Raw genomic sequence first — 15077 nt, 5'->3', positions numbered from 1 at the left:
ACTCAGTCACCAGCTTCTGCAGTTTCTCACATGAATCAGCCACCAGCGCTGTATCATCAGCGAACAACATCTGACTCACTTCCCAAGCTCCCTCATCCCCAACAGACTTCATACTTGCCCCTCTTTCCAAAACTCTTGCATTCACCTCCCTAACAACCCCATCCATAAACAAATTAAACAACCATGGAGACATCACACACCCCTGCCGCAAACTTACATTCACTGAGAACCAATCACTCTCCTTTCTTCCTAAACGTACACATGCCTTACATCCTCGATAAAAACTTTTCACTGCTTCTAACAACTTGCCTCCCACACCATATATTCTTAATACCTTCCACAGAGCATCTCTATCAACTCTATCATATGCCTTCTCCAGATCCATAAATGCTACTTACAAATCCATTTGCTTTTCTAAGTATTTCTCACATACATTCTTCAAAGCAAACACCTGATCCACACATCCTCTACCACTTCTGAAACCACACTGCTCTTCCCCAATCTGATGCTCTGTACATGCCTTCACCCTCTCAATCATCACCCTCCCATATAATTTACCAGGAATACTCAACAAACTTATACCTCTGTAATTTGAGCACTCACTCTTATCCCCTTTGCCTTTGTACAATGGCACTATGCACACATTCTGCCAATCCTCAGGCACCTGACCATGAGTCATACATACATTAAATAACCTTTCCAACCAGCCAATAATAAAGTCACCCCCTTTTTTAATAAATTCCACTGCAATACCATCCAAACCTGCTGCCTTGCCGGCTTTCATCTTCTGCAAAGCTTTTACTACCTCTTCTCTGTTTACCAAACCATTTTCCCTAACCCTCTCACTTTGCACACCACCTCGACCAAAACACCCTATATCTGCCACTCTATCATCAAACACATTCAACAAACCTTCAAAATACTCACTCCATCTTATCACATCACCACTACTTGTTATCACCTCCCCATTTGCGCCCTTCACTGAAGTTCCCATTTGCTCCCTTGTCTTACGCACTTTATTTACCTCCTTCCAGAACATCTTTTTATTCTCCCTAAAATTTAATGATACTCTCTCACCCCAACTCTCATTTGCCCTGTTTTTCACCTCTTGCACCTTTCTCTTGACCTCCTGTCTCTTTCTTTTATACATCTTCCACTCAATTTCATTTTTTCCCTGCAAAAATCGTCCAAATGCCTCTCTCTTCTCTTTCACTAATAATCTTACTTCTTCATCCCACCACTCACTACCCTTTCTAATCAACCCACCTCCCACTCTTCTCATGCCACAAGCATCTTTTGCGCAATCCATCACTGATTCCCTAAATACATCCCATTCCTCCCCCACTCCCCTTACTTCCATTGTTCTCACCTTTTTCCATTCTGTACTCAGTCTCTCCTGGTACTTCCTCACACAAGTCTCCTTCCCAAGCTCACTTACTCTCACCACCCTCTTCACCCCAACATTCACTCTTCTTTTCTGAAAACCTATACAAATCTTCACCTTAGCCTCCACAAGATAATGATCAGACATCCCTCCAGTTGCACCTCTCAGCACATTAACATCCAAAAGTCTCTCTTTCGCACGCCTATCAATTAACACAATCCAATAACGCTCTCTGGCCATCTCTCCTACTTACATACGTATACTTATGTATACCTCGCTTTTTAAACCAGGTATTCCCAATCACCAGTCGTTTTTCAGCACATAAATCTACAAGCTCTTCACCATTTCCATTTACAACACTGAACACCCCATGTATACCAATTATTCCCTCAACTGCCACATTACTCACCTTTGCATTCAAATCACCCATCACTATAACCTGGTCTCGTGCATCAAAACCACTAACACACTCATTCAGCTACTCCCAAAACACTTGCCTCTCATGATCTTTCTTCTCATGCCCAGGTGCATATGCACCAATAATCACCCATCTCTCTCCATCAACTTTCAGTTTTACCCATATTAATTGAGAATTTACTTTCTTACATTCTATCACATATATTATTTCTATTATGTTTTGTTGCTGTCTCCCATGTTTGCGAGGTAGCGCAAGGAAACAGACGAAAGAATGGGCCAACCCACCCACATACACGTCCACACATGCACATATACATACCTATACATCTCAACGTATACATATACAGACACAGACATATGCATATATACACATGTACATAATTCATACTGTCTGCCTTTATTCATTCCCATCGCCACCCCACCACACATTAAGTAACAACCCCCTCCCCAGCATGTGTGCGAGGTAGTGCCATGAAAAGAAAACAGGCATTATTCGGGGAAGAGTGGTTTGGGAATGTCATGGGAGTAAAGTCAGGGGTTAGTGAGAGGACAAGAGCAAGGGAAGGAGTAGCACTACTCCTGAAACAGTAGTGTTGGGAGTTTGTGATAGAGTGTAAGAAAGTAAACTCTAGATTGATATGGGTAAAACGGAAAGTGGATGGAGAGAGATGGGTGGTTATTGGTGCATATGCACCTGGGCATGAGAAGAAAGTTCATGAGAGACAAGTGTTTTGGGAACAGCTGATTCAGTTTGTTAGTGGTTTTGATGCACAAGACTGGGTTATAGTGATGGGTGATTTGAATGCAAAGATGAGTAATGCGGCAGTTGAGGGAATAATTGGTGTACATGGGTTATTCAGTGTTGTAAATGGAAATGGTGAAGAGCTTGTAGATTTATGTGCTGAAAAAGGACTGGTGATTGGGAATACCTGATTTAAAAATAGAGATATACATAAGTATACATATGTAAGTAGGAGAGATGGCCAGAGAGCGTTATTGGATTATGTGTTAATTGATAGCTGCACGAAAGATTGGGGAAGAGCAGTGTGGTTTCAGAAGTGGTTGAGGATGTGTGGATCAGGTGTTTGCTTTGAAGAATGTATGAGAGAAATACTTAGAAAAGCAAATGGATTTGTATGTAGCATTTATGGATCTGGAAAGGGCATATGATAAGAGTTGATACAGATTCTCTGTGGAAGGTATTAAGAATATATGGTGTGGGAGGCAAGTTGTTAGAAACAGTGAAAAGTTTTTATCGAGGATGTAAGGCATGTGTACGTGTAGGGAGAGAGGAAAGTGATTGGTTCTCTGTGAGTGTAGGTTTGCAGCAAGGGTGTGTGATGTCTCCATGGTTGTTTAATTTGTTTTTGGATGGGTTTGTTAGGGAGGTGAATGCAAGAGTTTTGGAAAGAGGGGCAAGTATGCAGTCTGTTGTGGATGAGAGAGCCTGGGAAGTGAGTCAGTTGTTGTTCGCTGATGATACAGCGCTGGTGGCTGATTCATGTGAAAAACTGCAGAAGCTGGTGACTGAGTTTGGTAAGGTGTGTGAAAGAAGAAAGTTGAGAGTAAATGTAAATAAGAGCAAGGTTATTAGGTACAGTAGGGTTGCGGGTCAAGTCAATTGGGAGGTAAGTTTGAATGGAGAAAAACTGGAGGAAGTGAAGTGTTTTAGATATCTGGGAGAGGATCTGGCAGCGGATGGAACCCTGGAAGCAGAAGTGAATCATAGGGTGGGGGAGGTGGCGAAAATTTTGGGAGCCTTGAAAGGTGTGTGGAAGTCGAGAACATTATCTCGGAAAGCAAAAATGGGTATATTTGAAGGAATAGTGGTTCCAACAATGTTGTATGGTTGCGAGGCGTGGGATATGGATATAGTTGTGCTCAGGAGGGTTGATGTGCTGGAAATGACATGTTTGAGGACAATATGTGGTGTGAGGTGGTTTGATCGAGTAAGTAATGTAAGGGTAATAGAGATGTGTGGTACTAAAAAGAGTGTGATTAAGAGAGCAGAAGAGGGTGTTTTGAAATGGTTTGGTCACATGGAGAGAATGAGTGAGGGAAGATTGACCAAGAGGATATATGTGTCAGAGGTGGAGGGAATGAGGAGAAGTGGGAGACCAAATTGGAGGTGGAAAGATGGAGTGAAATAGATTTTGAGTGATCGGGGCCTGAACATGCAGGAGGGTGAAAGGCGTGGAAGGAATAGAGTGAATTGGAACGATGTGGTATACCGGGGTTGATGTGCTGTCATTGGATTGAACCAGGGCATATAAAGCATCTGGTGTAAACCATGGAAAGTTGTGTGGGGCCTGGATTTGGAAAGGGAGCTGTGGTTTCGGTGCATTATTACATGACATCTAGAGACTGAGTGTGAATGAATGTGGCCTTTGTTGTCTTTTCCTAGCGCTACCTTGCACACATGAGTGGGGAGGGGTTGTTATTCCATGTGTGGCGAGGTGGCGATGGGAATGGATAAATTCAGACAGTATGAATTATGTACATGTGTATATATGTATATGTCTATGTGTGTATATATATGTATACATTGAGATCTATAGGTATGTATATTTGCGTGTGTGGCCGTGTGTGTATATACATGTGTATGTGGGTGGATTGGGCCATTCTTTTGTCTGTTTCTTTGTGCTACCTCGCTAACGCGGGAGACAGTGACAAAGCAAAATAAATAATAAATAAATAGAATGTGAGCTAAGGAATTGAAGGTACACATATTGTTCAGCTTCTAAATTAATTAAGAAAATTAGAGTTTTCCATCTGTTCTCTGTAGAGCTAAGTGATGAGGTCTGCCAAGAACTTCTAGAGTTGATAAGCTATTACAACTGTGAAGACCCCTTGGATCAAGACTGGGTAGAGGAGCGCTGGTACCGACAAGGTGTTATGGGAATTAGGAAAACTTGGAAGTAAGTTGCCTATTTCATTATTCTTTATAGTAGTTTAATCTTAGCATTGTCATCATTTAATATCATGCTTTCATGTTTTGTTTCTTAGGCCACATTCATTCACACTCAGTCTTTAGATGTGATTTATAATGCCCTGAAACCACAGCTCCCTTTCCACATCCAGGCCCCACAGAACTTTCCATGGTTTACCCCAGACGCTTCACATGTCCTGGTTTAATCCATTTACAGCACGTCGACCCCGGTATAACACATTGTTCCAATTCACTCTTTTCCTTGCTCACCTTTCACCCTCCTGCATGTCCAGGCCCTGATCACCCAAAATCTTTTTCACTCCATCTTTCCACCTCCAATTTGGTCTCCCACTTCTCCTCATTCCCTCTACCTCTGACACTTATATCCTCTTTGTCAATCTTTCCTCACTCATTCTCTCCATGTGACCTAACCATTTCAAAACATCCTCTTCTGCTCTCTCAACCACACTCTTTTTATTACCACACATCTCTCTTACCCTTTCATTACTTACTCGATCAAACCATCTCACATCACATATAATCCTCAAACATCTCATTTCCAGCACATCCACATTCCTTCACACAGCTCTATCTATAGCCCACGCCTCGCAACCATATATCATTGTTGGAACCACTATTCCTTAAAACATACCCATTTTTTCTTTCCAGGATAATGTTCTCGACTTCCACACATTCTTCAATGCTCCCAGATCTTTCGCCCCCTCCCCCACCCTATGATTCACTTCCGCTTCCACTGGTTCCATCCACTGCCAAATCCACTCCCAGATATCTAAAACACTTCACTTCCTCCAGTTTTTCTCCATTTAAACTTACCTCCCAATTAGGTTGTCCCTCAACCCTACTGTACCTAATATATTACCTTGCTCTTATTTACATTTACTCTCAGTTTTCTTCTTTCACACACTTTACCAAACTCAGTCACCAGCTTCTGCAGTTTCTCATGCGAATCAGTCATCAGCGCTGTATCATCAGCAAACAACAACTGACTCACTTCCCAAGCTCTGTCATCCACAACAGACTGCATACTTGCCCCTCTTTCCAACTCTTGCATTCACCTCCCTAACAACCCCATCCATAAACAAATTAAACAACCATGGAGACATCACGCACCCCTGCTCCAAACCAACATTCACTGATAACCAATCACTTTCCTCTCTTCTTACTCGTACACATGCCTTACATCCTCGATAAAAACTTGTTACTGCTTCTTACAACTTGCCTCCCACACCATATATTCTTAATACCTTCCACAGAGAATCTGTATCAACTCATCATATGCCCTCTCCAGATCCATAAATGCTACATACAAATCCATTTGCTTTTCTAAGTATTTCTCTCATACATTCTTCAAAGCAAACACCTGATCCACACATCCTCTACCACTTCTAAAACCACACTGCTCTTCCCCAATCTGATGCTCTGTACATGCCTTGACCCTCACAATCAATACCCTCCCATATAATTTACCAGGAATACTCAACAAACTTATACCTCTGTAATTTGCGCACTCACTCTTATCTCCTTTGCCTTTGTACAGTGGCACTGTGCAAGCATTCCGCCTATCCTCAGGCACCTCCCCATGAGTCATACATACATTAAATATCCTTACCAACTAGTCAACAATACAGTCACCCGCTTTTTTAATAAATTTCACTGCAATGCCATCCAAACCCGCTGCTTTGCTGGCTTTCATCTTCCGCAAAGCTTTTACTACCTCTTCTCTGTTTACCAAATCATTCTCCCTAACCCTCTCACTTTGCACACCACCTTGACCAAAGCACCCCATATCTGCCACTCTATCATCAAACACATTCAACAAACCTTCAAAACACTCACTCCATCTCCTTCTCACATCGCCACTACTTGTTATCACCTCCCCATTAGCCCCCTTCACTGATGTTCCCATTTGTTCTTTTGTCTTACGCACTTCATTTACCTCCTTCCAAAACACCTTTTTATTCTCCCTAAAATTTAATGATACTCTCTCACCCCAACTCTCATTTCCCCTCTTTTTCACCTCTTGCACCTTTCTCTTGACCTCCTGCCTCTTTCTTTTATACATCTCCCAGTCATTTGCATTATTTCCCTGCAAAAATCATCCAAATGCCTCTCTCTTCTCTTTCACTAATAATCTTACTTCTTCATCCCACAGCATACTACCCTTTTAATCTGCCCACCTCCCACGCTTCTCATGCCAGAAGTATCTTTTGCGCAAGCCATCACTGCTTCCCTAAATACATCCCATTCCTTCCCCACTCCCCTTACGTCCTTTGTTCTCACCTTTTTCCATTCTGTACTCAGGTTCTCCTGTTACTTCCTCACACAAGTCTCCTTCCCAAGCTCACTTACTCTCACCACTCTCTTCTCTCCAACATTCTCTCTTCTTTTCTGAAAACCTCTACAAATCTTCACCTTCACCTCCACAAGATAATGATCAGACATCCCTCCAGTTGCACCTCTCAGCACATTAACATCCAAAAATCTCTCTTTTGCGCGCCTATCGATTAACACGTAATCCAATAATGCTCTCGGGTCATCTCTCCTACTTATATACGTATACTTATGTATATCTCTCTTTTTAAACTAGGTATTCCCAATCACCAGACCTTTTTCAGCACATAAATCTACAAGCTCTTCACCATTTCCATTTACAACACTGAACATCCCATGTATACCAATTATTCCCTCAACTACCACATTACTCACCTTTGCATTCAAATCACCCATCACTATAGCATGGTCTCTTGTATCAAAACTATTAACACACTCACTCAGCTGCTCCCAAAACATTTGCCTCTCATGATCTTTCTTCTCACGCCCAGGTGCATATGCACCAATAATCACCCATCTCTCTCCATCCACTTCCAGTTTTACCCATATCAATATAGAGTTTACTTTCTTACAATCCATTACATACTCCCACCACTCCTGTTTCAGGAGTAATGCTACTCCTTCCCTTGCTCGTGTCCTCTTACTAACACCTGACTTTACTCCCAAGACATTCCCAAACCACTCTTCCCCTTTACCCTTGAGCTTCATTTCACTCAGAGCCAAAACATCCAGGTTCCTTTCCTCAAACATACTACCTATCTCTCCTTTTTTCTCATCTTGGTTACATCCACACACATTTAGACACCCCTATCTGAGCCTTCGATTGTTTCTCATATATAGTGATATAGCACAGGATATCTGGGAGTGGATCTGGCAGCGGATGGAACCATGGAAGCGGAAGTGGATCATAGGGTGGGGGAGGGGGCGAAAATTCTGGGAGCCTTGAAGAATGTGTGGAAGTCGAGAACATTATCTCGGAAAGCAAAAATGGGTATGTTTGAAGGAATAGTGGTTCCAACAATGTTGTATGGTTGCGAGGCGTGGGCTATGGATAGAGTTGTGCGCAGGAGGATGGATGTGCTGGAAATGAGATGTTTGAGGACAATGTGTGGTGTGAGGTGGTTTGATCGAGTAAGTAACGTAAGGGTAAGAGAGATGTGTGGAAATAAAAAGAGCGTGGTTGAGAGAGCAGAAGAGGGTGTTTTGAAATGGTTTGGGCACATGGAGAGAATGAGTGAGGAAAGATTGACCAAGAGGATATATGTGTCGGAGGTGGAGGGAACGAGGAGAAGAGGGAGACCAAATTGGAGGTGGAAAGATGGAGTGAAAAAGATTTTGTGTGATCGGGGCCTGAACATGCAGGAGGGTGAAAGGAGGGCAAGGAATAGAGTGAATTGGAGCGATGTGGTATACCGGGGTTGACGTGCTGTCAGTGGATTGAATCAAGGCATGTGAAGCGTCTGGAGTAAACCATGGAAAGCTGTGTAGGTATGTATATTTGCGTGTGTGGACATATGTATATACATGTGTATGGGGGTGGGTTGGGCCATTTCTTTCGTCTGTTTCCTTGCGCTACCTCGCAAACGCGGGAGACAGCGACAAAGCAAAAAAAGAAAAAAAAAAAAGCACAGGATAGGTATCAGAAAATGCTCATGTGGAATTGAATCACACTTTATTATGACTAACATTTCCATATGAATAGGAGGTTAGAGACTGGACAAAAGAGAGAAAAATACTCAGAATGTTTGTAAATAATGGAAATAAGACTCAAAATGTTATCCAAGTAATGGAAATGATATACAACATATACAAAAAAATGATAGGTATCTGCCTGTTTGTTAGATCCACATTTCTTTGGGATCTTTCATGGGTTAGGTAGCATTTTGTTGTGTATGTTCCCTGAATATGTAGATAAGCATTAGTTCATGCATTAATAAGACCTCCCGAAGAGAGCTATACAGAAACATTACCTGTAGAATGTTTTCAACTGAAATACAATCATTCACCTCACCTTGCTTCACCTCCCTGAATTGTAAAGTTCTTCTATACCTCATATATTTTCATTATTCTTTTTCTTTCATACTTGATCACCGTTTCCTTTGTTAGTGAGGTAGCACCAAGGGCAGATAAAGAAAGGCCCCATCCATTCATATCCATTCTCTAGTCATCATGTGTAATTATCCAGTCTTTATCATGTGTAATGTACTAAAACCATAGCTCCTTATCTATAGCTCTGCCCTGCAAATCTTTCCCCTGTATACCACATCATTTTAATTCATACTATCCTATGCACCCCTCTCCCCCTCCTGCATGTTCAGATCCCTATTACTCATAATCTTTTTCACTCCATCCTTCCATCTTGAATTTAGTCTCCCCATTCTTCTTGTTCCTACCACTTCTTACACATGTATCCTTTTTATCAACCTTTCCTCACTCATTCTCTCCATTTGTCCAGACCATTTCAATGCACACTTCAGCTCTCTCAACTACAGTGTTTTTATTACCACAACTTTCTCTTACTCTTCCATTAACCACTCAATCAAGCCACCTGTTCTCCTCACTTTTTCATTTCCAAAACATCCACCCTCCTACACACAACCTTATCTATAGCCCATGCCTTGCATCCATGAAATATTGTTGAGATTACTGTTCCTTCATATATATCCATATTTGCCCTCCCAGATAACAGTCTCTTTTTCCACACATTCTCCATAACTCCTGGAATCTTTGCCCCCTCACCCACCCTGTGGCTCACTTCCACTTCCATGGTTCCATTTGCTGCCATGTCCACTCCCAGGTATCTAAAACACTTCACTTCCTCCAATTTTTCTCCATTCAAATTCACAGCCAACTTAACCTGTCCCTCAATCCTGCTGCACCTAATTATTAACCTTGATTTTATTCATGTTTACTCTCAATTTCCTTCATTCTCACATTCTTCCAAATTCAGCCCTCAAGTTCTGCAGTTTCTCACTTAAATCTATCACCAGTGCTGTATCATTGGCAAACAACAGTTGACTCACTTTCCAGGCCCTCTCATCCCCTACGGACTGCATACTTGCCCCTCTCTCCAAGACGTGTTTGCTTCCCTCACCACCCTATCCATGAACAAATTGAACAACCATAATAACATTACACACCCCTGCCACAGACCAGCCTTCACTTTGTAATCATACACATGACATACACCCTTGATAGAAACATTTAACTGCTTCTAGCAGCTTTTCTCCCACACTGTATATTAGTAATACCTTCCACAGGACATCTCTATCAATCTTATATGCTTTCTCTACATACATAAACACCACATACAAATCCAGCCATTTTTCTTAATATAGACTGTATTTTGCTGCTTGTAAGACACTTTTTTTGCACAAAACATTTGTTCCAAAAGTCATGTTACATCTAATACACAGAAGGACAGGTCTAGAATGAGTATAGCACCAGTATTATCCGAAATTTCAAGTGCCTTCATGTGATATAGTCCATGTGCAAATAACATTACACATGAGTTGCTTGTGATATCATTGGTGATCAAAGTAACAGCAAAAGGCCTAGCACTGACATTGGACTAATGATAACATACTTTATACTTTCACCTGGGGCATCTTATTATGGATTCTCGTACATTAAATCTCTCAAAGTATGTTAAAGGTCTTGATGATGACGTTGCAAAAAACATTATTGTGATCAAATAAACTGTGATAGTGGATCATTAATCTTACCTCAAAAATTTGAAAACAAAAATCATTTTAAGAGAGGCTTTGCTTGTTATGTTACTATCTATCTATTTATCTGTCAATCTGTACCTCTGAAACCCATTCCCTCTGGGAACTACCTCAAGGGGGAGGCTAAGGCAAAAGAGTCTCCATATGTGGTGAACTTTACTGGTACTTTTTAGCCTTTAGTGTCACCCTTAATAGGCCATTGGCAGGGGGCAACTCTGGCACTCTGTTTCTTATATTCCTACTGACTACTTCTATTTAATGTTCCTGCCTAAAATCCCAACCTCCTACTTTTACCTGATGTCCCTGCCTAATGTTCCTTCCTACTACTTCTTCATATTTCTGCCTCATGCTTCTGCTTTTTGTTCCTACCTGTTGCTTCTGTCTGTTGCACCTACCATTTTGCCAAAAGGCGAGGCTAGCACATGGTGCTCACAGCATGGAAAATCTAGAATTACAAAGAATGAATTGTGCGGGCCAAGTGTTGTCAAGTGATATGGCATGTATGACATGAAGAGACTGTATGTTCATGGAAAGAATGCCAGCAATCCATGTGTGGGTGAGGTAGAGATAAAGAGAGCTACTTGGCTGAGAGGAGTGCACCTTGACAACCAATGAAGTGCTGGCTCACTTCGCAGCCACTACTAAAACTTATGATGCACAGCAGGTAGTACTGGTAATATAACTCCTTGGTCAGTGAGTGCCTACCAACTACTACCTTACTACATAACGAAATCATTTATATGGTACACTGGCCAAGTATAAGCAGCATAAATGATTTTTGCTACATCTCAAGCTACATCATTTACAGGTGAAGTGCAAAATTCTAAATGTTTAGAATTAGTGGCTTAGGACCAGGTCTACCTTACCAATAATGAAATGTGCACTGCATAATTTGGAATTGCTGGAAGGTTGCCAAAATCATCTTTTCTCAGCAACTAACTAAATCTGGCTCCTTTATTTGAAGGATACCAGTAGATGGACAGGCCTGCCTTCAGTTCTGTTTGAGCACACCACATATGTGTATGCCATTTTGTTGCTCACTGACGTAGGCAAGTGTTTTATATCAGTGCTACATACAGTCTACCAGCAGTCACCACAGCAGAGATAATCACCCATATGGCAGAAGTTTGAAATGTGCACATGATTTGTGACATCATTGCACAAGGGCTGTACAAGATCTTACAACATCTGTATTTGATAAACCAGTACCTTGTAAATAATCTTCGATAATTTATTTTATACAGTGGAGTTATCATTGGATTCTTGATGGAATACAGATCTTGCAATGCTCTAGATGCTACAGATCCATAAGATGCATGAGATTCATTGAGTGCCATCTGCTAGCCCTGCCATTTTGGCAAGATCTTGTCATAAGTTATCTTAGGTAGGTAGGTACTCCCAGTAGCCCTCATTCTACCTGATTCTACTCCTTCACCACCTTAACCTGTCATCACCACATTTTTTTGGTAAGTCTGTTTAATATAGTTTGCATTACTATATTACCTTTGTTAGGCAACAGTTGTGGAATCGGATAAATCAGGGATGATGATGACAACTATTGTGCCCCTTCAACCTAAAGCCCTTGTCACCTTGTTTCAGTACCCTTTTAAGTAGGATGAAATATACTAATATAGGATGAAGAGTTATTTCAGTTATGGTCCATTTTTCAGAATTAGTTTATGAGGATTTTTGTTCAACAACTTTACTTGTAGGATAGGTTTCAAAAGCTGAACTTGTGATGTTTCAACTTGCAGTGAGTTATCCAGGGATGTAACCATGCCACAAGTCTAGATATGGGTATTCAGCATGAAACTATGTATCTTTTATCCATTCTACACACAAGATTATGCTACATGAGCTCTTTTTTCTGTTTTCCTTTGGTTTCAAATCTCTTTCAGACCTTATTTTGCTGTCTTCATGTTCTTAAATTCTTATATCCACTCAAAATACCATCTTAGCTTCTCAAGCAGTATTTTATCAGTGTATGTGGAAGACCCTAGGTTGGGCTTTTGCATATGACAGAGATGTGTTTTCAGCTTTACAGGATTTACTCTTTAATTATTCACTTTTGAATTACTGATATATTTCTCCAGAGATGATGGACTGGCTGAAGAATTATTTACATCTTTGAGCAACAAAGGATCAGCAGCATATTGTGCCCTTATTCGTGGTATGGCTCAGTATTACCAGGTATGTGATGAAAAGAAGAGCAGTTGTAGAAATATGTATAGTTTCTTATTTTGTTGTAGATTCTTGAAAGTGAATTTGTGAAGGATGACAAGAATAGTATTTGGGCTAGGTTCTTCCATGAGCTCAAAACAGATGCACTAGTTGGCCTTGGCTGTTTTCCTCGCACTACCTTGCTGAAACAGAGGGTAATGATGCTGTTTCCTGTGTGGCGGGTTAGTGACAGGAATGGATGAAGGTAAGCAAGTACGAACATATACATGTGTATATGTATGTATATGTCTGTGTATGTGTATGCATATGTTGATATGTATATGTATGTATATCCCTGGGGATAGGGGAGAAAGAATACTTCCCACGTATTCCCTGCGTGTCGTAGAAGGCGACTAAAAGGGGAGGGAGCGGGGGGCTGGAAATCCTCCCCTCTCATTTTTTTTTTAATTTTCCAAAAGAAGGAACAGAGAATTGGGCCAGGTGAGGGTATTCCCTCAAGGCCCAGTCCTCTGTTCTTAATGCTACCTCGCTAATGCGGGAAATGGCGAATAGTTTGAAAGAAAAAGAAAAATGTGCATATATGGGCGTTTATGTATATATACGTTCATATGAGTGGGTGGGTCATTCTTCGTCTGTTTCCTTGCACTTCCTTGCTGACGTGGGAAACTGCAATTATGTGGGAAGGGGTAGAGCTAGGAATGGATGAAGGCAAGTAAGTATGTATAAGTCTTTGTATGTATATGTATACATTGATATGTATATGTATGTATATGTGCCTGTATGGATGTTTATGTATATATATGTGTATATAAGTGGATTGGCCACTCTTCTTCTTTTTCCTGATGCTACCTCACTGACATGGGAAATGGCAGTCTAGTATGATAAATGAAAAAATAATATTTATTTACTTATTTTGCTTTGTCGCTGTCTCCAGCGTTGGCGAGGTAGCACCTGGAAACAGATGAAGAACAAACCATCTACACATATTCACATGTACATATCAACATATATACACATATACATATGCATAAACAGACATATGTACACATGTGCATCTTCATACTTGCTTGCCTTCATTCATTCTCAGTGTCACCCTGCCCCCGCCCCACAGGAAACAGCATTGCTGGCCTCTGTTTCAGCCAGGAAAAAGACAAAAGAGGCTACATTCATTCAAACTCAGTCTCTAGCTATCATGTGTAATGTGCCAAAACCACAGACCTTCCCATTTTTTATTATTTTTTATTTTTTTTTATTTATTATACTTTGTCGCTGTCTCCCGCATTTGCGAGGTAGCGCAAGGAAACAGACGAAAGAAATGGCCCAACCCCCCCATACACATGTATATACATACGTCCACACACGCAAATATACATACCTACACAGCTTTCCATGGTTTACCCCAGACGCTTCACATGCCTTGATTCAATCCACTGACAGCACGTCAACCCCGGTATACCACATCGCTCCAATTCACTCTATTCCTTGCCCTCCTTTCACCCTCCTGCATGTTCAGGCCCCGATCACACAAAATCTTTTTCACTCCATCTTTCCACCTACAATTTGGTCTCCCTCTTCTCCTCGTTCCCTCCACCTCCGACACATATATCCTCTTGGTCAATCTTTCCTCACTCATTCTCTCCATGTGCCCAAACCACTTCAAAACACCCTCTTCTGCTCTCTCAACCATGCTCTTTTTATTTCCACACATCTCTCTTACCCTTACGTTACTCACTCGATCAAACCACCTCACACCACACATTGTCCTCAAACATTGCATTTCCAGCACATCCATCCTCCTGCGCACAACTCTATCCATAGCCCACGCCTCGCAACCATACAACATTGTTGGAACCACTATTCCTTCAAACAAACCCATTTTTGCTTTCCGAGATAATGTTCTTGACTTCCACACATTCTTCAAGGCCCCCAGAATTTTCGCCCCCTCCCCCACCCTATGATCCACTTCCGCTTCCATGGTTCCATCCGCTGCCAGATCCACTCCCAGATATCTAAAACACTTCACTTCCTCTAGTTTTTCTCCATTCAAACTCACCTCCCAATTGACTTGACCCTCAACCCTACTGTA

General features: G+C 41.4%; 1 protein-coding gene across 1 annotated transcript in view; it reads left to right on the top strand.

Annotated features, from left to right (window-relative positions):
• The window catches only part of LOC139754195 (small ribosomal subunit protein mS39), a 303614-nt gene that overhangs the window by 127554 nt on the left and 160983 nt on the right, over positions 1–15077 (top strand). The window contains exons 5-6 of the mRNA XM_071671407.1: positions 4587–4719; positions 12904–13000. Of these exons, the coding sequence (XP_071527508.1) occupies positions 4587–4719; positions 12904–13000 (230 nt within the window). The remainder of the gene's footprint in view (positions 1–4586; positions 4720–12903; positions 13001–15077) is intronic.

This window comes from Panulirus ornatus, chromosome 16, assembly GCF_036320965.1.
Source record: "Panulirus ornatus isolate Po-2019 chromosome 16, ASM3632096v1, whole genome shotgun sequence".
NCBI classification, from domain to species: Eukaryota; Metazoa; Arthropoda; class Malacostraca; order Decapoda; family Palinuridae; genus Panulirus; species Panulirus ornatus.
Note: the sequence above shows the minus strand (reverse complement) of the source record. Positions and strands in the feature narration are given on the sequence as shown.